Source organism: Pelophylax lessonae, assembly GCF_965119305.1.
Source record: "Pelophylax lessonae genome assembly, chromosome: 2".
NCBI classification, from domain to species: domain Eukaryota; kingdom Metazoa; phylum Chordata; class Amphibia; order Anura; family Ranidae; genus Pelophylax; species Pelophylax lessonae.
The window spans coordinates 742016776-742042639 of NC_138769.1; the positions used below are offsets into that span (position 1 = coordinate 742016776).

General features: G+C 44.6%; 1 protein-coding gene across 1 annotated transcript; it reads right to left on the reverse strand.

The window, feature by feature from the left end:
* Positions 1–7711: 7711 nt before the first annotated feature.
* Positions 7712–8608, reverse strand: LOC309548359 (uncharacterized protein; the record flags this gene model as incomplete). Its single annotated transcript, XM_082248297.1, has 1 exon — positions 7712–8608. The coding sequence occupies one exon, from the start codon at positions 8606–8608 to the stop codon at positions 7712–7714; it is 897 nt and encodes a 298-aa protein (XP_082104423.1).
* Between the last annotated feature and the right edge of the window lie 17256 nt (positions 8609–25864).

The window sequence follows — 25864 nt, forward strand, 5'->3', positions numbered from 1 at the left end:
ATGCATCTGATCTACATTAAGCTGTCTGTGTGGGGGATGGGAGGAAGGGAGTGTTAGTAGGGAAGGAAGTAGGAATCAGGTAGGTCAGTATATGTGTCAGGTAGGTCAGTGTATGAGTCAGGTAGGTCAGTGCATGTGTCAGGTAGGTCAGTGTATGAGTCAGGTAGGTCAGTGTATGTGTCAGGTAGGTCAGTGTAGGGGCCAGGTAGGTCAGTTTATGAGTCAGGTAGGTCAGTATAGGTGTCAGGTAGGTCAGTGTATGTGTCAGGTAGGTCAGTATATGTGTTAGGTAGGTCAGTGTATGAGTTAGGTAAGTCAGTGTATGTGCCAGGTAAGTCCCTGTATGAGTCAGGTAGGTCAGTGTATGAGTCAAGTAGGTCAGTGTATGTGTCAGGTAAGTCAGTGTATGAGTCAGGTAGGTCAGTGTATGTGTCAGGTAGGTCAGTGTATGAGTCAGGTAGGTCAGTGTATGAGTCAGGTAGGTCAGTGTATGGGTCAGGTAGGTCAGTGTATGAGTCAGGTAGGTCAGTGTATGTATCAGGTAGGTCAGTGTATGGGCCAGGTAGGTCAGTGTATGAGTCAGGTAGGTCAGTGTATGGGTCAGGTAGGTCAGTGTAGGGGCGAGGTAGGTCAGTGTATGAGTAAGGTAGGTCAGTGTAGGGGCCAGGTAGGTCGTGTAGGGGTGAGGTAGGTCAGTGTAGGGGCGAGGTAGGTCAGTGGGGCGAGGTAGGTCAGTGTAGTGGTCAGGTAGGTCAGTATAAGGGTGGGGTAGGTTAGTGTAGGGGGCAGGCAGGTCAGTGTAGTGGTTTGGTAGGTCAGTTTAGGTAGGTCAGTGTAGAGGCAGGTAGGTCATATGCATTACATGGGCAGGGCAAAGGGGGTGGAGTCAAGGGCATAGCCAGGGGGGGCGGCAAAATTAGGTTTCGCCTAGGGTGTCAAAAATCCTTGCACCGGCCCTGGGTCTGTGGACCAATATGACTGCAATTCATTATTTTTTTGTAATGCCCATATTAAGGGTGAGGTCCAAAAGAGTCTTAAATTCAGAAATCGGGACAGGTTTCCACTCGAATGGCCTGGCAAGGTATGAGTTTGGGTTGGCGGTGATGTACTGGTCCGCATAAAGATTAGTTTGGTCCAAAATCAAATTAAAGAGGTCTTCATTGAAAAACAGCTAAAAAAAAGTCAGGGGTGGTTGTTAAGTTTGCCATTTCCATCTGAACCCTGAGCTGAGCTGTGAATGAGGGGGAGGGTAATGGGTGCTGCTGAATCTGGGGGCAGCCAATTAGAGTTCACAAGCACCTCTGAATGGGCTCTACAGGCCCGTGCTTGAAATCTTGGTGGCTGAGCTTGCACTCCGCTATTAGTGCCGGCCTCCTCACCAGCTTGTACTGCACTTCTGGGACTCTCCACATCACCATGGGATACTGCAGTGCTGGTGTGTAAAAGGCCAGGATGTACGAGGCCTCTGGAGCAGCGCTAGTACTGGCACTCTGCTGCATAGGAGCATAACTCTGCTTTTCTAGCACCTCAGTAACCTGGGGTCGGGTACGTCTGATCTTAGCAGGGACATCTTCTCCATCGTCTGAGCTCCCTGGCAGGGTGCCGCTGCTTTCCGCAGGCTCATGTTCTGATCCGGATTCTGATAGAGAGGATTCCCCTTCACTCTCATCTGTCATACTCAGAATCCTGTAGGCCTCCTCACTAGTGGACCTTTCTTTGGACATTTTGGGCAGTAAATTTACAGGTACCTAGTGCGACTCACGGGAAAAAGAGCTCCTGGCTGTCAGTGATGGTTTGTGTGCTAGAAATAAGATTTACCTGCTAGTGCTGCAGAGATCAGGCCTGATCTTTCTAACACTGCGGTTTTGTGTACAATGTATCAGAGGTGGCAGTGATCAGAGAACGGGGCTGATCCCACTAACACTGCATGTTTGGGGACACTATACTATTGGGGACACTGGTAAAGTTCTGTTTGTGATCAATATACTGATCCATGTTCAGACTCTATATCAATATTGGCTGTTATAGTGTGACTTTGATAATGTTTCTGGCAATAAAGGGGTTAAATGTGGATGGTGATAGTGTGGCGGACAATCTGACGCTATCTGGGAGGGACGCTGACTGACTCTGACGTTATCTGAAGTCACTAGTGACACTAATACAGTGATCAGTGAAAATGCTGTACACTGTACTAATGACACTGTGAGCGGGCAGTGAAAGGGTTACCTGGAGGGAGATCAAGGGGTTAAATGTGCCTCACTAAGTGTGTGGAAGTGTAAATGTGCTGATTGGACTCACACAGGTCTGCTTTCTTCTCTCTCTGAACAGAAAAGGGCTCAGAGAGAGAGAAGAACGGTGCAGTTCCTGTGTCTGTGATTACAAAACATTGACACGGCTGATCTGTGATTCCGTACAGCCAATCAGCAGGTCCAGGCCAAAAATCATTGGCTGGGACCTGCTGACCGACTTGTGCTGCACTGAATGACAGCACAGATGGGGTGGTGGGTGCGCCCCCTACCTGGAAATGCTGGATGTCATCTATGTACCTCATCCAGCACAGCGGGGCCGCTCGGCCGCAGTAAGAAGGCAGTGGGCGGTCCACAAGCAGTGAAAATGTCACCTATTGATAATTTTGGGCGCTGTAATTCTCCCAGTCTCATGGACACACACAGGATTTGTATCCTTTTACTCCACACAACTTCATCTTTTATTTTCTACAAACAATGTGGTATTATATTGTGCTTTGTCTGCACTAACATTTATTGGAACGTATAGTTTACTGAAAATGTAGAACTGATAAAAAGTTACACAAATATTGTGTGACCGAAAAAATTCCAACCACCATCTTTTTATTCTACAGGGTCTCTGCTTTCAGAAAATATATCAAATTTTGGTAGTTTTTTTTAACTACCATCGACTCACTGTGCTATAGTCACACTGGAGGGGGAGGGGCAGTAGTGACAGTTTCTTCTTCTTTGTTCAGTCACAGGAGGGGGCAGGGTGGTGACCAATCTGAATTCCTTATACAGTGCAGAGAAAAGTGAGGTCACAACCTGGCTCTGCTGTCTAGCAGGGGGACATAAATAACATAACTGGCTGAACAGAATAACATTCATACAAATAGGTAGAAAAGTTTACACAGATTTATTTATAAGTAAAATGTCTCCATGGAGTCTGTCCGCGTCTGCCTTGAGGTTACAAGGTAGGAGGAAATTCAGAACAGGATTAGAATCGGCAACTAGAGCGAAGAAATACTACCAATGAATTTCTTAAAGTGAACTGAAAAGACGGTCCTCTTATTTAACCACTTGCTGACTGTATACTGTATATATATGGCGGCAGAGTGACTCTCCCACTTCTGGGTACGTCATTTGTCTGGGAGGAGCTAGGGAGCGAGTGCTCCCACCCCCAATCATCAGCGGGGAAGCTGGCGGGTGTGTCAGGCAGCTCTGATTATCACCCGACACCCGCAATCGCTCCCCACTGAGAGAGAAGTACGGTCGGATGTTGTAAACACAGCCGCCCCTACTTCTCCCTGCAATGATCACAGAGCTCATGTGATCCTTCTATATGGGATCACAGGTCTCTGATCATTTCAAAAGCCCAACCCCCCCACAGTTAGAATCACTCCCCAAGGCTTACATTTAACCCCTTGATCACCAAAAGTGTTAACCCCTTCCCTGCCAATGGCATTATTAAAGTAACAGTGCATATGTATAGCACTAATTACTGTAGTAATGTCACTGGTACCCCCAAAAGTGTCAAAAATGTCAGTCAGGGGTCCGATCTGTCTGCCGCAATGTCGCAGTCCCGCAAAAAAAAAAAATATTGCAGATCGCCGCCATTACTAGGAAAAAAAAAAAAAACACACTAAAAATGACATAAATCTTTCCCGTAGTTAGTAAACGCAATAAAGTTTGCGCAAACCAATCGAAATACGCTTATTGTGATTGTTTTTACAAAAAATATGTAGCAGAAAACAATTTGGCCTAAAATGTTAAAAAAAAATTGGATTTTTTAATTTTTTGGGGGGAATGTTATATAGCAGAATGGGAAAAATATTGTTTTTTTTTATTTTCAAAATTGTCGCTCTTTTTTTTGTTTATAGCGCAAAAAATAAAAATCGCACAGGTGATCAAATACACCCCCCAAAAAAAAAAAAAAATTCGCTATTTGTGGTAAAAAGGAGGTCAATTTTATTTGGTAACAGTATCGCACGACCACGCAATTGTCAGTTAAAGTAACGCAGTGCTGAATGGCAAAATAGGGCCTGGCCATTAAAGGTGGAAATCCTTCCAGTCCAGAAGTGGTTAAACAAGGCCCATCCCTTGGACAAAAAAACTGCAATAAAATGTATAAAAACTATGGAAAAAAGTACCATAAATCTACTCATCTTACCCCTAGCGGAACCCTATAGGATCTGTAAGTAGCTGGGATCCCCCACCCTGCACAGCCAGACACCCCGAATCTTCCCTATATATAACACTGATATCTGTACACTGAGTGGCACTCCGTATAAAGATGTCAGTGTTATATATGCAGGTAGGTACCAGCACTCAGTGTACACATATCAGTCTTATACAGTATATAGGGAATAGCACTCACTATGTATATAGAAATCAGGGTTATTATATATGGGATAGGGAATAGCACCTGGGGGATGGGCAATGGGCAGGAACACTCAGCCTTGCTGGTATAGAATAAAGCAGAGTGACACTAAACTGCTGGGCTGGCGATCACACACTGACCTGCTGCACACAAGGCGGGTTGCTAGCTCTGAGATGACTTCGCTCTGCAGTGCCTTCTGCCACCTCCAGCTCTCTAAGTTCAGCACTGGCTGTCCCCCATGGTGGGGATGTGGACGGTAGCCCCACCCCTTAGCTGAATTCCACAGGGGGAGAGGTGGCCGGTGTGGCTGCCGCTGCTACCATCCCCATGGCTCCACCATCGCTCTCTCATCCCGGCCAGCACCTGAGTCCTCTCCCAGCACTGCAGAAACCATCATAAAGAATGCCATGCCTCCTCCAGGCTTAAACATCTCTTCTGCATATTAAGCTGTGAGCACCTCCAGGAGTGGACTGAGCCTCTTTCAGGGCCCCCCTACTGACCACGGGCCCTCAGACAGTGCCAGAGTGCCCAAATGGGCAATCCGCCCCTAGACCTAAGAGATACAATCAGCTTGTCACCCATTCCACCAGACTCCTATAACTGGAAGATTACATTTTTGGGTGGATGTGTTGTAGAAGAACCCAGACCACAGTATTGTGAGGTGAAAATAAAATCCAACTTTATTAATCATATATATGTGACACTTTACCAACAGAAGAAAAGAGATAGATTGTTTACATTTCAAGGATATATTTATACCATTTATATCATCTATGCTAAGAAACTGATTATCATATGACACACCCCTCATTAATACCAGCCCCGCCCACTTATGTAACCCTCTAAACATCCAAATCCCTGTAAATTCCCAGAAGACACTTTCATCTTTTATCCATAGCAAGCTCATTGGGTAGAAGATAACCCCGAGCCCCTCCTGCTCATTCCCACACAACAAGTCCATGTCACCATCTACAAGGTTAGAGGACCTGAAGGAGAACAACTAAACTAAAGTTTAAAAAAATTAAAGTAAAACACTGCAAATAAAAAACAAACAAACCACAAAACAAATTTTATCCCCCCCAGTTCCCATATACATATGGAAATGTCAGTGTTGGGTGCGGTTATGTAGGAAAACAACAATCACACGACACATCTTACATATCGCTGCACACACCAGAGTGAGAGGAATAACTCTAGGGACATCATTCATGGATAACTTTTTATACTGATGACCTGTAAAGGTTTGTATAGCGTCACCTATGGGAAATTTGTAGGTACTGAAGTTTGTCACCAAGGATGCACAATTTTTAAAGCTTGACGTGTCTGATATTTATTTGCTCAACACAACCTCATCCGTTATATTTTACCAAAGAAATGATGTCATAAGTTTATTTGTGTGCCCTAAAATTACCCTTACTGTATTTTTACAGAAAATATGCATTTGATAAACAGCTGTGCTAATATTGTGTGACATAAAAAACTAACGCCATTTTATTCTCCGGGGTCTCTGATTTCAGAAAATATATATGTTTGGGGTTTTAGCTAAATGTGAATTTAACCATGTGAGTAAAAAAGAAAAATCAAGAAACAACAACAGTAATGTATAAAATTATTATCAAAACTATAATAGTAACTAAAGGCTTAAGAAGCAAACCCACCATATTACTCAACCAAGTTCCAACTAAACCCATCCAAGAAAATGGATTCCACTTCCACCCATCCAGGTGACAGTTGGATCTCCTTTACCTTGTGTAGATGTCTCCTTCTGAGATCCTCATGATATAAAATAAATGTATAGTGAGGTACAGATTGCTGTTAGGAGGGGATAGCAATGCCCACATCCCCTGTAACTGAACTGTATAGAAATAACCCACTAGAGGGTTGGGTCTATACAGTTAATATAAATGTACAACACTCTCTATGTGACACCAGATTGTAGACTCCACCTTGAGCTCCCGAGAGATAGTCAGCAGCCATGCAGTTCTGTGACACCACCTTAGGTGATGGAGACACTTCTGCTGTCAGCTCTGCTATAACATCAATGGTCTCATTGGTTATCTGATCCATGACTCCAGTACACGGGTTCATCCTAATTATCTTAGATTACTTAGATTCCCCATCCCGTCTATGAAGGGATCACTGCATAAAACATTTCCACTCCAGAGAAAATGTTTCTTCTCACTGGAAGGCCAGGGGAGTATTGGGAGAAATTGAGGCTTTCCCTTACAGATATGGGAGGGGCAACATAACCTAAAGTACAGCTATGGGGGGAATTGAAGAGAAGAAATTTTAGGGGGCTCCTTCCATGCAAGAAGCAAATGTTATCTGGAGGGACAAGAAATCTATTGGACCAATGGGGATTAAACATTCTGTAATTACACTGATAAACCATGAAATGTTACTGGCCTGTGATTGGCTCTGCTATTGTTAGTGAAGTGAGACTCCCCTTGGCAGTGTCATTAATGACATTTAAGAAACCATGTGAAATGTTTCTCCCAAATCCAAAAAAATTAACCCCTTGGGTAGGTACCTAACATTCCTAATATGAGTTTGTAGTCCCGGCTACTACAGGAATAATGTGGGCAATCATTTACACCTTTTACAGCAGGACAGTAAATATCAGAACACAATTCATACATAAGACCAACAGCAGGAAGTCTGCTAACTTAATGTGTAATGCAATCTGTCATTATCATTCCCAGAGTTCCCTCTGCAACATCGTTTTATCACCTGTTATGTCTATAGATTTGTTATTTTCAGTCAAAAAAAAGATGAAGATGAGAATCGTGAGGAAAACAGTTCAATCATTGGTGCTTATCTGAAAAAATGTCAAACTGTAAAATATTCACCGGCCTTTTAGGTGTGCATCCATCCATTACATTCCTGTTTGCTCACAGATGTTAGTTTGCATTTTTTTAAAGTAGCATTTTATCTTTTCAATTCTTCCCTAGATTGTTGGAGGAGATTTGGGTTGTGAAACTAATAGGGCATTTGCAAGTCATTTAATATCCTCCTTTTTCCCAAAGTTTCATCTCTGCAACTAAAGCTTGTGAACCCTCTGGTGATAGATTAGCCCAACATTAGCTTTGTCACATTCAGAGCACTAATAGGTCTTCTCCCCAGTGTGAATCCTCTGGTGTGTGATAAGGTTTGACTTCTGTGTAAAAGCTTTGCCACATTCAGAACACTGATATGGCTTCTCTCCGGTGTGAATCCTCTGGTGTATGATAAGATAACCCTTTGTTGTAAAAGATTTGCCACATTCAGAACAATGATATGGCTTCTCTCCACTGTGAACCCTCTGGTGTATGATAAGTTCTTGCTTCGTTGTAAATGCTTTGCCACATTCAGAACAGTGATATGGCTTCTCTCCACTGTGAACCCTCTGGTGTCTGATAAGTTCTTGCTTGGTTGTAAACACTTTGACACATTCAGAACATTGATATGTCTTCTCTCCGGTGTGAATCCTCTGGTGTGTGATAAGACTACCCTTTGTTGTAAAAGATTTGCCACATTCAGAACAATAATATGGCTTCTTTCCACTGTGAACCCTCTGATGTCTGATAAGTTCTTGCTTGGTTGTAAATGCTTTGCCACATTCAGAACAATGATATGGCTTCTCTCCACTGTGAATCATTTGGTGTGTGATATGATGTGACTTCTGTGTAAAAGCTTTGTCACATTCAGAACACTGATATGGCTTCTCTCCAGTGTGAATATTCTGGTGTCTGATAAGATTACGCTTTGTTGTAAAAGCTTTATCACATTCAGAACATTGATATGGCTTCTCTCCACTGTGAATCCTCTGGTGTTTGATAAGATTAAACTTTGTTGTAAAAGATTTGCTACATTCAGAATAACAATATGGCTTCTCTCCAGTGTGAACCCTCTGGTGTGTGATAAGCTTTAACTCTGATGTAAAAACGTTATCACATTCAGGACATTGATATGCCTTCTCTCCATTGTAAAACTCCTGGTGTGTGACATGTTTTGCCTCCATTGTAAAATGTTTATCACATTCCAAACAATTAATATCTTCTGAAATGACTTCTCTTATGTATACATGGGTTGAACTTTACTGTAAAGCCATTGTCACTTCCAGAATACTGAAATTACTTCTCCTGTTGTCCTCTGAGGCTGGATCAATGTTGAAGATCCAAAGCATTTGTTCCTTTAGAACACGGATATGACTTGTGTCCTGTGTGAATCCTCCAGTGAATTGTGATTAAGACTTTCAGTCACATAAGACACCCATATGGCTCATTTCCCATGTGACTCAGCTGAATTGATGAAGTCCAAAATGATCAAAAAATTGGTTCATAAATTCACCTGTACAAAAAAATAAAAAAGTCAGAATTCTTTAAGAAAAACGACTGAATAAAGTTTCTTTCTTTTTGAACATTCATTATTAAATATATCTAATATATAGAAACATTATGTACAATATTATACAGGTTTAAATATTTGTATTTCATTTTACTGTGGACACTATATTATTCCCATTGGCTGATAAAATAGACAGTTTATTACAATTTCCAGCAGGAGAATCTCATTCTTTGTTCTCATTCAGAGAAATGTGCTTGGGTTTTATTTACAGGTGTATTATTATTATTATTATTATACAGGATTTATATAGCGCCAGCAGTTTGTGCAGCGCTTTATAATGAGGGAATACAATACAGTTACAATACAATTCAATACTGGAGGAATTGGGCGACCCTGTTCCTTAGAGCTTACAATCTAGGTGTATTCAGCAAGTGTGTTTAAAATTTAAAAAAATTGCAGACTTAAATGCAAACCTCTTTGGAATCAACAGGAGGCGAATCTTGAAAATCAATTATCTTCTAATTATTCCTAATTATCTTCCTTGCACTTCAGGAATGTGGTGAGATCTTACTAACCCTGGAAATCCACAGACACACTGTAGGGGATCCATGCATCTCCATTTCAGTGGGATAGAAGATCTGACCACGCCTATAAGGTGAATGAGCAGTCATTCTTTTATATCGGGTCTTAGAAAGGGGGGTCATATTCTGGTTAGATGTTTGTTATCTTAGAATTTCTCTCCAAAGTGCGTATCAGAGGACATTCCCAGAATATATGTAATAGAGTTCTCCTGGCATTATTTCACCTCTAACAGGTAGGAGAGGTTGTGGGGAAATGTTTGAGTAAAAGAGTGGGGACTGTATACCATCTGGTCAGAATGTTATATCCGGACTCCTGGACTCTGCTGGGAAAGGAGGATTTGTGAGTAAAGAATAGGATATGATATCTTTCTGTCTGGGTGAATGTGTGACCCAAATCTCTTCCTATTTCAGAAGGAATGGGGGTGTGATATCTTTGTATGAATTGGTAAGGAAGTGTTGGGATATGTAAAGGGTGTGACATGCTGACCGACTTCATCTTTATTCAGGCATCATGCAGGAATACATTGTCACCTGACCTGGCTGTAGATCTCATTATTAAACATCTCATCAATAAATGATTGGCTGATGAGTGGATGTCCAACTGAAGTGTTGGAGGGGCACCTGGATGTGGAATCTCTACTGGACCATACCAGGCCACATGCCCTCCACATGAGAAGGGTACCCTGACAGAGGCACCCTAGCAAAGCACCATGTCCTCATGTTGGTAGGGACAGGGCCTCTCCCCCACAACTCTGGCCAAGTGGTTGTGAGGGTCTGCAGTGGAGAATTATCAGAATCTGGAAGCCCCCTATAAAAAAGCATCATTGGTTGCTAGGATGGTGCCAGCATCCTACCCACCAAACTGGAAGCTGTCATTTAGCCGCAGTAGAGATACCGCCACTAAATGAATGAGTTCTGGCTGCAGCAGAGGTTTCATGGGTGGGTGAACAAAATGGATGAACTGGGGACACGTACCAATGCAAAACATGCAAACATTTTTTGAAAAACAATCGTTTTTGAAGGAGAAGTGATTTTAATGATGCTTACAATGAAACAGTAAAAAATCCTTTAAATTTAGTGTCTGGTGGATCCCTGTAAAGTAGCACATCTACACCGTGTATAAAACCTGCTGCAGAAAAACTAACATTTCTAAAAAAAAAGATATTTCAATGTACTTCGTGGATGCAAGCTATTGCCGGCACCTGGTAATACAACAAAAATGGTGTGGGGTCCCCCCACAATTCATACCAGATCCTTTTTGCAAGTACGCTGCCTGGCAGGCCCCCCTCTCCTGAACCATACCATGCAACATGTGCTCAACATAGGAGGTGGGTGCTTTGGGGCAGGGAGAACTGTCCCCCCCCACCCCAAGGCACCTTGCCCCTATGTTGATGGGGACTAGGGCCTCTTCCCAACAACCATGGGTGGTGCTTGTGAGGACTGTGGGCAGGTGGTTTATCAGAATCTGGAAGCCCCTTTTAACAAGAGGGCCCCCAGATCCCGGCCCCCCTATGTGAATGAGTATGGGGTAAATAAAAACAGTACACAGGTATTTGACAAGTCTTTTTAAAAAAAAAGAAATACATTTAAAATGTTTAAATGTAATTTAATTACAAAAAAAAAAAAATGTCCCCTGATGTAGATTCATCATCAATCATGATGCCTGCCGCACCTGAAAAAAAAGAAAAAAAAAAAAAAAAAACTCTCCGCCCGCGAGGAAGGCTGACCACCGAATGCCTGCTCCTCCGTTTGACAGTTCCTAAATAGGTAAGGAGCGTGTGACGTCCCCAACACAGCATGCCCCAGCAGGCATTCCTTGGGAAGCCTTTAAAGTGCATTATTGACGAACCAAAAACCTGTGTACTGATTTTATTTATTCATGATACTTTTGTGTTAAATTAGTCATTCATATGGGGCGGGGGGCGGAAATCTGCGGGCCCCAGATTCTGATAAGCCCCCTGCCCACATATTCCCACAACCACTGTCCAGGTGTGCCACGATAAGACCCTTGCCCCCCCCCCGCCCCAAACTACCCACCCCTCATTTTGGGTGTATGTGGCCTGCTATGGTTTAGGGTGGGGGGGCAGGTAGCTGATGACTCATTTATTGTTAACCACCTCCTGGCCAAGCCTATTCTGACACTTCGCTCCTATATGTAAAAATCTACCTTTTTTGTTGGAAAATTACTTAGGACCCCCAAACATTATACATGTTTTTTTTTAGCAGAGACCCTAGAGAATAAAACACAATTTTTTGGGAAAAAAACACATTCATGAATTAAAAAAAAAAAAAAAAAAAAACAGTAAAGTTAGCCCAATTTTTTTATATAAATGTGAAAGATGATGTTACATCGAGTAAATAGATACCAAACATGTCACGCTTTAAAATTGCGTCTGCCCTTAGAATGGCGGTAAACTAGAGATACAGAGGAGGTCTGGTGATAGAATTATTGCTCTCGCTCTGACGTTCGTGGCAATACCTCACATGTGTGGTGCGATCACCATTTACATATGTGTGCGGGAGTAATGTATGCGTTCACATTTGTGCGTAAGCATGGAGGAACTTTCTTTTTTTTTTATTTTATACAAAAAAAATTATACTTTTTTTTTTTTTTGCACAAACTTTATTGCTATCAGAAGGGATGAACAACATCCCTTGTGATAGCATAGGTCATGACAGGTCCCCTCTCATCTGGGTACTCATGCAGCCAATTGGATCGAGATAAATCCGATCGGCTGCTGCTCTGACTGCTGGTGGCCAGGTAAACAAAGGGCAGAACCGGAAGTGAAGAATACTCGTTGCTCCCAGTTTCCAGGGTTACAGAGAGAGGGGAACAACGTCAGTTCCTCTCTCTGTCCCAGGCAGCAATCGGCGCCGGCTGCTTCGCTCCTGGCATCCGCGATGGGACCAGAGAGCCCCGGAGAGGCACCCACAGAAGTGATTGAGTGGCTAATTATTATTGGTACTGGGATGATGCCTGTAGGTGCGCCCACCACCCCGGTAAACCCACTGAAACCCGAGGATGTAACGGAACGTCCTTGGGTGGGAAGTGGTTAAGGGCGTGATGGCCAGCTTCCCAGCCCCGCTCTTTGGGGTAGGGAACATTCCACAGAGCGCACATAAAATGTGGATGTTCGCCGAGTGGGCAAACAGGCGCTGTTTGGGCTGAACTTTTGTTTGGCCTGAACCAATCGCCCGACACTAGAGCAGAGACACAGAAACCTGATGATAAGAAGTCCAAGAAGTGCTCCCTACTCTAGTAGAGTGGGCTGTAATGGGGAAAGGAGGCACTTTATCACACAACTCATAGACCTGCAAAACAATTCATTGAATTCACTTAGAACCTATAAAATACACTTAGTAATAGTGGATCTGAAATATGGAGAACCTCTTTTAGGACCTTCAGGAATAACAAACAGGGAATCTATCTGCATAAGAAAGCATTTTCCAAGAGGTGAATCCCGACCGTCCCCCCCCCACATCCAGACAATGGGGAGAGATCTACTCGGGGGGAACTAGTGCCAGACACAGGGAGGGTAATACAATCTGTCCATTAAGGAGAAAAGCAGAGAGCAGTTTGGGTAAAAAGGAGATCCTTGGTCTCAAAACATCCTTGTGACCTTTTAGTCAAAGTGATGGCCAAAAGTAAGGTCACCTTATTGGATAACAACGTCATGAATATGTCCCAAATAGGTGCAGAATGCGGGTCTTTGTAACACCAACAATACTAACTCTGAAAAAATAACACAGAATACGGGAAGAGAGCTGAAACCTTCTCTGAGCCGACCATAAAGAAGACCTTCATTAATGAGAAACTACCACCACTGTGGGGGCAACAAACACTCTGGTCAGGACTATGTAATGTACAACACAATATATAGAGTAGAGGGGTCAGCACAATATTATAGTCATAGTGCCCCTTATACTGCTGGTCGGGGGACAAATGATTTGGGGGTGTGGTCAGCAGGATGAAAACAATGTTCAGCCATAGGAAAAGGAGGGAAAAATACCCTCTATCTGATGTTACAGACTATGGTATCGGGGTACAGGGATGTGGGAGGTCAGACAACACACGGGGTATCACCTTCTGTTGCATATCCACAGAAATCACCCTGCATGCTGGCAGATTGTAGGGAGAACCCCAAGTTCCCAGTCCAGACAGGGGTAAGAGCTGTATAACAGCACACACACTCTATTATCCCACCACTGCCACACACATGACAAGGATGGAAGCCCACGGGATCTAGCAAATGAGACAAGGACGTTGTTTGGTGTAGGAGGGAAGGAGAGGAGATTATTGTTAGCCAGTAATACCAGCTGTGATAGACTTGGCACAGTCTGCAATACATCTGGCCATCTCTAGAGGGAGACTCCACCCATATCTAGCTGGATTACCAGTCTCAGATAGATACAGATCTTACATACAATCTGGGGAACTCGAAGGCTGGACATACATTATACAATTTTTTTATACAACTTCCCTTCAAATTTACCAAAACCATATAATATGAGGTCATACTCAAACACTTTCAGTTTGTATGCAGTCAGGCCGGTCCTTACACCACATAGGTAAAGGTTATCTACAGGAGATTGAACAGGAAAATTGTATAATGTGTGGCCAGTCTAACAGTTGGGGAGCAGTCTAGTAATCAGCACACACTTCTGGGGTTCCTCCATCTACCCTACAAGCTAGAATCCTTGTGTTACTCCCTCTTCCCACTATCCATGTACACCCCCACACCACACACAGGACAGGGGGACAGTGAGGGGACAGGGAAGTGTGTGTGGGGGGGGGGGCAGTGAGAGGAAAAAATGCCCATTATCTGTGGTCAGGGTGGGGGAGGGAAGCCTGCTATTGTTATCAGTTAATGAAATATAAATTGGTGATCACTGAGGGGAAATGTTGGACATTAGTGATTAGTAGGAAAAAGGGGGAACAGAGTTGCTCAGTTGGGAGACAGGAGGTACTTGTGCTCAGTGGTGGGGTGGGATAGGGAAGCAGTGGGGGAAAAGAAGGGTAGGCAGTGGTAAAGTGAGGGGACAGAGTGGTGGACAGGGGGGCGGTGGGGGGATAGAGGGGTGGATGGGGAGAAGTGGGTGAACAGGGGGCTGTGGGATGAATAAGGAGATAAATACCTGGCTGATGGTGTCCTGGTCTGGAGGTTGATGTGGAGCTCCTCTGATGACTCTTCTATGGTTGGGTGACTTCTGACTCTTCCCAGCACGGTGACCGGACATGAAGGGGGAAATCTCTCCCAACTCTCGGCTTCTCTTCCTCCTGCTCACAAGTGTCCACAATCAGGGGAAAGTTCCCCTTAAAGTGTCATTCCACCTTGTGGGGGGTCCTAGGCCTGCAATGTGCAGACTGTAGACATGAAGCTGATTCTGCTCTGACCTGTGTGAGGATCTTCTCTGTCTCTCCTCCGTGTCCCCGATGGAAGATGGAGGCTTCTTGTCCTGGCTGAGAGGTGTGAGGGCCGTTCTGTGTCTGCACTATGGATCTGGGAAGACTCCAATCACATTGTGAGCCAACTTCTTCACAGGGACCCCTCCCCCACACATGCCCAGGGGGCCACACTGACTACAAACACAGTGTGGGGGAGGGGGTATTAACAAAGAGGACCCCTCCCCCCATTCTCTGGGATCACACCAGTAGAATCTCATTTGAAGAAGGTTTGTTGGATGTTCTTCTGGTTGGTGGAGGGGAAATCAATGTTGATTATTGAGCGCAGTGAGGAGAAGATTGGGAGGAGCAGGATGGGGAAGGAATGAATTTCTAGCAGTGAATGTGGTTTTCATTCAGTAAATTCCATTCATTCCAGAATGAGATGATAAAAGGAAATGAAATGTTGAACTCCTTCTGAGCGCCATTCATCAATCCATGGAATGTAGTGAGAAGATTTCTCCAAATTCTCCTCCAATAATCTCCTAGTGTATGAGCAGCTTTCCCTTTCTTGTGTCCTCTTCCTTCCTCCCCCGATCACACCGGTGTCTTCAGAGAGATCCGGAGCTGAGCTCTCACATCTCTCAGGACTCTCATATTGCACACACCGGGGGATCACCTCATACACTTCATCTTCTACATGTGCTGGACGCCATGACACTCATTTCTTGGGGAAAACTTTCTCCCGGAGATCTTGCAGAAGATGAAAGGAATGTTGTACGACGCATGTGTGAGACGAGGCACATGACATCACACGCTCCATCTTCTGCATGCGCGGTATAACATACATTCTCATATTGGTGGTGTGGGGGAGGGGACACAGGAGGGAAGATGTGGAGTCACTATGGGGGAGGGGCAGTACAGGGAACACAGGAAGTGGGTGACATATTGGGGGGATTCTGGAATAGAACACACAAGCCTAACACTGGCCACACACCATACAATCTGATTGTACAATCATCTTTAGATTTTCCAAAACAATGTAATAGGAGGACACACCCAAACATTCCATTCAGTGTGTATGGGGGTCGGGTAGATCCTTGTACTATGTAGTTGATGGAAGATGGAAAGGAGATTGTACAATCAGATTGTATAGTGTATGGTCACCTTTAGGGCTCATTCACACCAACAGTTACTCTGGTCATACACTAGAAGACTTTGAAATGAACATCCGTACAAACATTGATATGGAAACTTTCCTCAGTACCTCCAATGATGAATGTCCTTCTAATTTACTGGAAGAAACCTTTGTTTGGAATGAATGGACTTTCCTGAATGAAATCACATTCACTGCTAGAAATTTCTTCATTCCATTTTCCATCCGGATCCTTCCAATTTCCTCATCACTGCCATCACACACTTCCATTTCACTCCACTAACCATAAGAAAATGGAGGGAAGGATCTTACAATGAAAAGATTGGAAGGAGATTGTACGAGTGTATGGGCAGCTGAACAAGGCGATGTTCCCGATGTTCTATGGCTTCCGTCACCATCAAAGAAAACAATGTGAGGTTTTATTGTTTGTGCCGAGCGTTCCCACACCTTGTATAATATTACAAAGAGCCTCAGCCCATAGAATTCTATAGAAGAGAGCCTAACACCTCATTACACCACACAACAGCGCCCCCCACACTGCACACCAGAGAACACACATTATACACACAATAACATGGGCTGTGTGCTGTGACTGAGCCCCAATATTTCCACCCCCTCCCCCCTGTACTGGAATTGTCCAATCCTGTTCTCTAATATTAGAAAGGAGAGAGTGTCTGTACTTCTCATTACATGTGACTTCACTGCCCCTCCCCCATACACACCACTCCCTGACATCTTACCCCTCCCCCATACACAGCACTACCTGACATCTTACCCCTCCCCCAAACACAGCCCCCCCTAGCTTCTCACCACTACCCCATACACAGCCCCCCCTCAGCTTCTCACCCATCCCCCAGCTTCCCACCCCTCCCCCATACACAACCCCACCCAGCTTCCCACCCCTCCCATACACAGCTTCCCACCCCTCCCATACACAGCCCTCACTGGCTTTTCACCCCTCCCCCATACACATTCCTTCACGACTTCTCACCACACCCCCATACACAGCACTCCCCAGCTTTTACCCCTCCCCCATACATAGTCCTCCCAGGCTTCTCGCCCTTCCCCCATACATATCAGCATCCTGCAAATACAGATTCCAACAGTTCACCAATCTTTCTTGCACACACATTTCCCACAACTCATCGACGTCCACCACAAAAAATAACTTTTTATCCAACTGTCCATCCAGAGCCTCTGGTTTATAGACCGGATACATCCTAAATATAGAACCATTTATCCAACTGTCCACCCAGAGCCTCTGGTTTATAGACCGGATACATCCTAAATATAGAACCATTTATCCAACTGTCCATCCAGAGCCTCTGGTTTATAGACCGGATACATCCTAAATATAGAACCATTTATTATCCAACTGTCCATCCAGAGCCTCTGGTTTATAGACCGGATACATCCTAAATATAGAACCATTTATCCAACTGTACATCCAGAGCCTCTGGTTTATAGACCGGATACATCCTAAATATAGAACCATTTATCCAACTGTCCATCCAGAGCCTCTGGTTTATAGACCGGATACATCCTAAATATAGAGCCATTTATCCAACTGTCCATCCAGAGCCTCTGGTTTATAGACCGGATACATCCTAAATATAGAACCATTTATCCAACTGTCCATCCAGAGCCTCTGGTTTATCTCAGCCACATCCTATGTACACCCTTGGTACTGCTTTTGCGGGTTAATAAAAAATATGGCTCATCCGTGTGTTGTTACCGTTTCTTAAATTACAAATGTAAATTAGCTGATTTTGCACCTCTGTGCAGCCTGTCCCCTCCCCGATAGTGACATCACATATTCCCTCCTGTGTCCCCTCCCCCACACCACCAATATGAGAATGTATGTTATACCGCGCATGCAGAAGATGGAGCGTGTGATGTCATGAGCCTCGTCTCACACATGCGTCGTACAACATTCCTTTCATCTCCTGCAAGATCTCCGGGAGAAAGTTTTCCCCAAGAAATGAGTGTCATGGCGTCCAGCACATGTAGAAGATGAAGTGTATGAGGTGATCCCCCGGTGTGTGCAATATGAGAGTCCTGAGAGATGTGAGAGCTCAGCTCCGGATCTCTCTGAAGACACCGGTGTGATCGGGGGAGGAAGGAAGAGGACACAAGAAAGGGAAAGCTGCTCATACACTAGGAGATTATTGGAGGAGAATTTGGAGAAATCTTCTCACTACATTCCATGGATTGATGAATGGCGCTCAGAAGGAGTTCAACATTTCATTTCCTTTTATCATCTCATTCTGGAATGAATGGAATTTACTGAATGAAAACCACATTCACTGCTAGAAATTCATTCCTTCCCCATCCTGCTCCTCCCAATCTTCTCCTCACTGCGCTCAATAATCAACATTGATTTCCCCTCCACCAACCAGAAGAACATCCAACAAACCTTCTTCAAATGAGATTCTACTGGTGTGATCCCAGAGAATGGGGGGAGGGGTCCTCTTTGTGAATTCCCCCTCCCCCGCACTGTGTTTGTAGTCAGTGTGGCCCCAGGGTATCTGTGGGGGAGGGGTCCCTGTGAGGAAGTTGGCTCACAATGTGATTGGAGTCTTCCCAGATCCATAGTGCAGACACAGAATGGCCCTCACACCTCTCAGCCAGGACAAGAAGCCTCCATCTTCCATCGGGGACACGGAGGAGAGACAGAGAAGATCCTCACACAGGTCAGAGTAGGGATGTAACGATATCAAAATCTCACGGTACGATACGATTTCGATATTGACCTCACGGTACGATATTTATTGCGATATTGTGGGTGGGGATGAAGATGATGGAGTAGCATTGTGAAAATGGATGAGGATGATTCTGAGTGGAGATGAGAGTTACATTGTGGAGAGCCTCTTCACTATGTAACTCTCATCCCAACTCAGAATCATCCTCATCCATTTTCACAATGCTACTCCATCATCTTCATCCCCACCCAGGCCAGATTCATCCATCCCTTTCCACATTGTATCCTCATCCCTGTCCAAAAATTCCTGGAGAGGGATAGATTCTGGGCAGGAATTGGAATACATTGTGCAAAGGGAAGGAAGAATCTGGCCTGGATGAGGATGATGGAGTTTCATTGTGAAAATGGCTGGGGATAATTCTGGGTGGGGATCTTTTCTCCACCCAGAATCAACCCCAGCCATTTTCACAATGCAACTCCATTATGGCAGCTTGTCTGGTGTCCGTGTCCCATTAGAGGAGTCCAATCAAAAGTACAGGCAGCACAGCAGCAGCACGTTGCTGCACACCCATAACTCTGTCAGTGACTTCCCTCCACACTGCAATCTCGATTCTACTTCATGCACCTGCAAGGCTGGAGCCACTTCCCCCATTGAGAAACTGACTACACCCCCATGCCCGAGTGCTGCCCAATCAGATAATACTTAACTATCTTTGAAAAGCAGGCTCTGCCTCAGCAGGGAACTAAATGGAGCGGAGCAAGTGTCCAGGTTTTACTTGTGGGGAGCAGTGTTGTAACTTGTAGGCGAGCTGGACTGGTGAAAGATGCTTTCATCTCACTTGCAGGTGCCACACGGGGGAAAGCTGGTGACATGTATCACTATCACGGCGGCTCTCTCAGTCTCTCCCACAAACCGTGCCAACACAACACCAAAACAGCAACCCCCCAGGCACCATGCGAGCGCGGGGGGGGGGGGGAAACTCAGGCCCCTTACACACTGCCTGTACCCCCCTGATGGCGGCCCTGTTTACACATTACTCACCGGCGGTCCGCTGTCACTGGTTTGCCGTGGTGCCTGCCTGGAAGCATAGCTCTGCTCCGCCGAGTCCGCCGCTCTCCTGCGCTGGCTCCGCCTCCGCCCCACAAGCCCGCCCACCCACACTGCTCCAAACCAACTGGCAGCCACTCGCCTCGGCTCGGCCAGTAAGCACTGCAGCATAGAGGTGAGTGACAGACAGGAGCCGACGAGACACAGAGACGGCGGCCAGACCGTGCACCCACCACGACGATATCGGGCCATGTGAACCACCGCGATACCGCGATAGCGGCAATATCGTTACATCCCTAGGTCAGAGCAGAATCCGCTTCATGTCTACAGTCTGCACATTGCAGGCCTAGGACCCCCCACAAGGTGGAATGACACTTTAAGGGGAACTTTCCCCTGATTGTGGACACTTGTGAGCAGGAGGAAGAGAAGCCGAGAGTTGGGAGAGATTTCCCCCTTCATGTCCGGTCACCGTGCTGGGAAGAGTCAGAAGTCACCCAACCATAGAAGAGTCACCAGAGGAGCTCCACATCAACCTCCAGAACAGGACACCATCAGACAGGTATTCATCTCCCAATTCCCCCCACTTACCCCCTGTTCACCCCTCTGTCCCCCCAATTCTCCCCATCCACCTCGCTATCCCCCCCACCGCCCCCCTGTCCACCACTCTGTCCCACTGCCTACACTTCTTTTCCCCCCACTGCTCCCCTATGGAGGAGAGCATATTTAAAAGAAGAAAAACTACCACAAGAGGACACAGTTTTAAATTAGAGGGGCAAAGGTTTAAAAGTAATATGAGGAAGTATTACTTTACTGAGAGAGTAGTGGATGCATGGAATAACCTTCCTGCAGAAGTGGTAGCTGCAAATACAGTGAAGGAGTTTAAGCATGCATGGGATAGGCATAAGGCTATCCTTCATATAAGATAGGGCCAGGGACTATTCATAGGATTCAGATATATTGGGCAGACTAGATGGGCCAAATGGTTCTTATCTGCCGACACATTCTATGTTTCTATGTTTCTATCCCCCCCCCCCACAAGTGCCTCCTGTCTCCCAACTGAGCAACTCTGTTCCCCCTTTTTCCTACTAATGCTATTGTTATCATTAACTGATAACAATAGCAGGCTTCCCTCCCTCACCCTGACCACAGATAATGGGCATTTTTTTTTCCTCTCGCTGCCCCCCCCCCCCCCCCCCACACACACACACACACACACTTCCCTGTCCCCTCATTGTCCCCCTGTCCTGTGTGTGGTGTGGGGGTGTACATGGATAGTGGGAAGAGGGGTAACACAAGGATTCTAGCTTGTGGGGTAGATGGAGGAACCCCAGAAGTGTGTGCTGATTACTAGACTGCTCCCCAACCATTGGACTGGCCACACATTATACAATTTTCCTGTTCAATCTCCTGTAGATAACCTTTACCTATGTGGTGTAAGGGCCGGCCTGACTGCATACAAACTGAAAGTGTTTGAGTATGACCTCATATTATATGGTTTTGGTAAATCTAAAGGAAAGTTGTATAAAAAAAATTGTATAATGTATGTCCAGCCTTAGAGTTTCTCAGATTGTACGTAAGATCTGTATCTACCTGAGAATGGTAAGCCAGCTAGATATGGGTGGAGTCTCCCTCTAGTGGTGGTCAGAGGTATTACAGGCTGTGCCAAGTCTATCACAGCTGGTTTTAATCTCCTCTCCTTCCCTCCTACACCCTACAAGGTCCTCTCCTAGTTTTCTAGTTCCCGTGGGCTTCCATCCTTGTCATGTGTGTGGCAGTGGTGGGATAATAGAGTGTGTGTGCTGTTATACAGCTCTTACCCCTGTCTGGACTGGGAACTTGGGGTTCTCCCTACAATCTGCCAGCATGCTGGGTGATTTCTGTGGATATGCAAACAGAAGATGATACCCCGTGTTTTGTCTGACCTCCCACATCACTGTACCCCCATACCATAGTCTGTAATAGAGGACATTTTTTCCTTCCTGTGACCACTATGGCTGAACATTGTTTTCATCCTGCTGACCACACCCCAAAATCATTCGCCCCCCCGACCAGCAGTATAAGGGGCACTATGACTATAATATTGTGCTGACCGCTCTACTCTATATATTGTGTTGTACTTTACATAGTCCTGACCAGAGTGTTTGTTGCCCCCACAGTGGTGGTAGTTTCTCATTAATGAAGGTCTTCTTTATGGTCGGCTCAGAGAAGGTTTCAGCTCTCTTCCCGTATTCTGTGTTATTTTTTCAGAGTCAGTATTGTTGGTGTTACAAAGACCCGCATTCTGCACCTATTTGGGACATATTCATGACATTGTTATCCAATAAGATGACCTTATTTTGGCCATCACTTTGACTAAAAGGTCACAAGGTTGTTTTGAGACCAAGGATCTCTTTTTTAACCCAAACTGATCTCTGCTTTTCTCCTTAATGGACAGATTGCATTACCCTCCCTGTGTCTGGCACTAGTTCACCCCGAGTAGATCTCTCCCCATTATCTGGATGTGGTGGGGATGGTCGGGGTTCACCTCTCAGCCAATGCTTTTTTATGCAGATGGATTTTCCTGTTTGTTATTCCAGAAGGTCCTAAAAAGAGGTTCTCCATATTTTAGATCCACGATTACTAAGTGAATTCAATGAATTGTTTTGCAGGTCTATGAGTTGTGTGATAAAGTGCCTCCTCTTCCCATTACAGCCCACTCTACTAGTGATCACTTTTCATCATCAGGTTTCTGTGTCTCAGATCCATAAGGTCCAGTCTTTCTCTAAGTTTTAAAAGGTTGATGCGGCAACCAGTTTGTCCATTCTGGTCACCCACCCATGAAACCTCTGCTGCAGCCAGAACTCATTCATTTAGTGGCGGTATCTCTACTGCGGCAGCTTCCAGTTTGGGTGCTAGGAATCTGGCAACCACTACCATCCTAGCATCCAATGATGCTGTGCAGACTGGCCATCCACATCTTAGCAACCAATTATGTCATTGGTTGCTGGGATGTAGGCCGCCTGCATCCGAGCAAACAAAAACACTGCACCATACATTGCCACTGGGTTCTAGGACACAGGTGGCCAGGAAAATGTGATTTAGGGACGAATTATCGAAATCTAGTTAATTTAGTGAATAATATCACCTGGGAGAAGACCCTGAACAAGGGGTGGGTAGGAGGGGCAGCTGCTCTGGGCGCAATGGTTTATTGCACGGATGGGGCACCCTGACCCTAACCATAAGGGACCTTGTCCCACTGCCTGGGAGCCCCTTACTCTACTTTCAGCTGCCAGCTTGGGAAATGTCATTTGCAGCGAGATTCTGTGGTGAGAAGATAGTCTGGTTGGTCTTCATGTTTTTCTGGAGGGATCTACTTTGCTAGTATGCCATTTTTGGTATAATTTTTGTTATCATATTTTTTTTGTTGGGGGGGGGGGGGTGCTGTTTGGACTTTGTCATTGTGCTGTGTGGTGTTTTTATTGTAAATGAGTAACTGGACATACTATGTACCCCTTACTCATTCATGTAGAGGGAACAAGATATCTGAAGGCATCCTTTTTTATAGGGGGGCTTCCAGATTCTTATAATCCCCCCTGCAGACCCCTACAACCACTGGGCCACAGTTGTGGGAGAGGGACCTTGTCCTTATCAACATGGGGTACCCTTCTCATGTGAAGAAACAAACAAAGGGTTGGGGGGAACACAGTATGGCCATATGGTGTGACTAAATCCCCATATTTACTTAACCACTTTAAGTCACGCTCCTAGGCAAACCGCCATAGCTATACGTCGGTCGTGCACAGGAAGCTAGGGGGCGAGCACGCGCCGCCGCCGCCGCGATCCCATCCCCACTCGTTAGCGGGGAAGCCAATACATGGGGCAGACAGCTCTGATTGCCGTCTCTCTGCTGAGAGAGAAGAACAGTCAGATGTTGTAAACACAGCTGTCTGTTCTTCTCTGTGGAATGATCACAGAGTACCTGTGATCCTTCTATATAGGAATCACATGTCTCTGTGATCATTTCACAAGCCACACCCCCCCCAACAGTTAGAAACAAGCCCCTAGGTAAACACTTACCCTTTGATCACCCACAGTGTTAACCCCTTCCCTGCCAATGTCATTAGTACAGTGACAGTGCATATTTTTAGCACTGATTACTGTAGTAATGTCACTGGTCCCCCCAAAAGTGTCAAAAATATCAGTTAGGGGTCCGATCTGTCTGCCACAATGTCGCAGTCCCAGAAAAATCACAGATCACCGCCATTACTAGTAAAAAAAAAAACAATAAAAGTGACAAATTTTTCCTGTAGTTAGTAGATGCAATAACTTTTGAGCAAACCAATCAAAATACGCTTATTGCGATTTTTTTTTTTTTTTAACAAACATATATAGAAGAAAACAAATTGGCCTAAAATGTTAAAAAAATAAAAATTTTACTTTTTTTTTTTTGGAATGTTATAAAGCAGAATGTGAAAAATATAGTTTTTTTTTCAGAATTGTCGCTCTTTTTTTTGTTTATAGCGCAAAATATAAAAATCACACAGGTGATCAAATACCACCAAAAGAAAGCTCTATTTGTGGGAAAAAAAGGACATCAATTTTATTTAGGTACAGCGTCGCACGACCGCGCAATTGTCCGTTAAGGAAACACAGTACCGAATCATAAAATATGGCCTGGTCAGTAGGGGGGCAAATCCTTCCGGTCCAGAAGTGGTTAATAAGATACGGTGTTTTAAGTAGCCTTGCAAGATTTGAAAGCAATGTATTCCTGCATGATGCCTGAATAAAGATGAAGTCAGTCAGCATGTCTCACCCTTTACATATCCCATCACTTCTTTACCAATTCATACCAAGATATCACACCCCATTCCTTCTGAAATGGGAAGAGATTTGGGTCATACATTCACCCAGACAGAAAGATATCATATCCTATTCTTTGCTCACAAATCCTCCTTTCCCAGCAGTGTCCAGGAGTCCGGATATAACATTCTGACCAGATGGTATACAGTCCCCACTCTTTTACTCAAACATTTCCCCACGACCTCTCCTACCTGTTAGAGGTGAAATAACGCCAGGAGAACTCTATTACATATATTCTGGGAATGTCCTCTGTTACGCATTTTGGAGAGAAATTCAAAGACTTACCAAACATCTAACCAGAATAGCGCTGGCGGATGACCCTTCAGCTTTTCTTCTACACACTCCTCGTTTCTAAGACCTGACAAAAAAATCTCTGTTCATTCACCTTATCAATGTGGTGAGATCTTCTACCCCACTGAAATGGAGATGCGGGGATCCCCCTACTGGGGTGATGTGGATTTCCAAAGTGAATTAGATCAAATGAAAGGAAGATCTCAACACATCTCTGAAGTGCGAGGAAAATAATTAGAAATAAATAGCTTTGAATATGGAGAGAATTGATTTTCAAGATTTGCCTCCTATTGACTTCAATGGGGTTTGCATTTATGTCTGCACTTGCTGAACAAAGCTGCAAATCAAATTCAATCACATTCTCCCATCACTATGCAGCACATTTCTCTGAATGAGAACAAAGAATGAGATTCTCCTGCTGGAAATTGTAATAAACTGTCTATTTTACCAGCCAATGGGAATAATATAGTGTCTGCAGTAAAATCATTTTGTACATATTGTTTCTATATATTAGATACATTTAATAATGGATTTTTAAAAAACAACATTATTCAACCTTTTTTTATAGAATTCTGACTTTTTTTTGTTTTGCACAGGTGGATTTATAAACCAAGTTTTCTGTCATGTTGGACTTCATTAATACATCAAAGTCACATGGGAAATGAGCCATATGGGTGTCTTATGTGACTGAAAGTCTTTATCACAATTTACTGGAGGATTCATACAGGACACAAGACATATCCGTGGTCTAAAAGTCATAAATATTTTGAATCCTCTTCCACATTGATCCAGCCTCAGAGGTCAACAGGAGAGAAGTCATTTCAGTGTTCTGGAAGTGACAATGGCTTTACAGTAAAGTCCAACCTATGTATACATAGGAAAAGTAATTTCAGAAGATATTTCTTGTTTGGAATGTGATAAAGGTTTTACA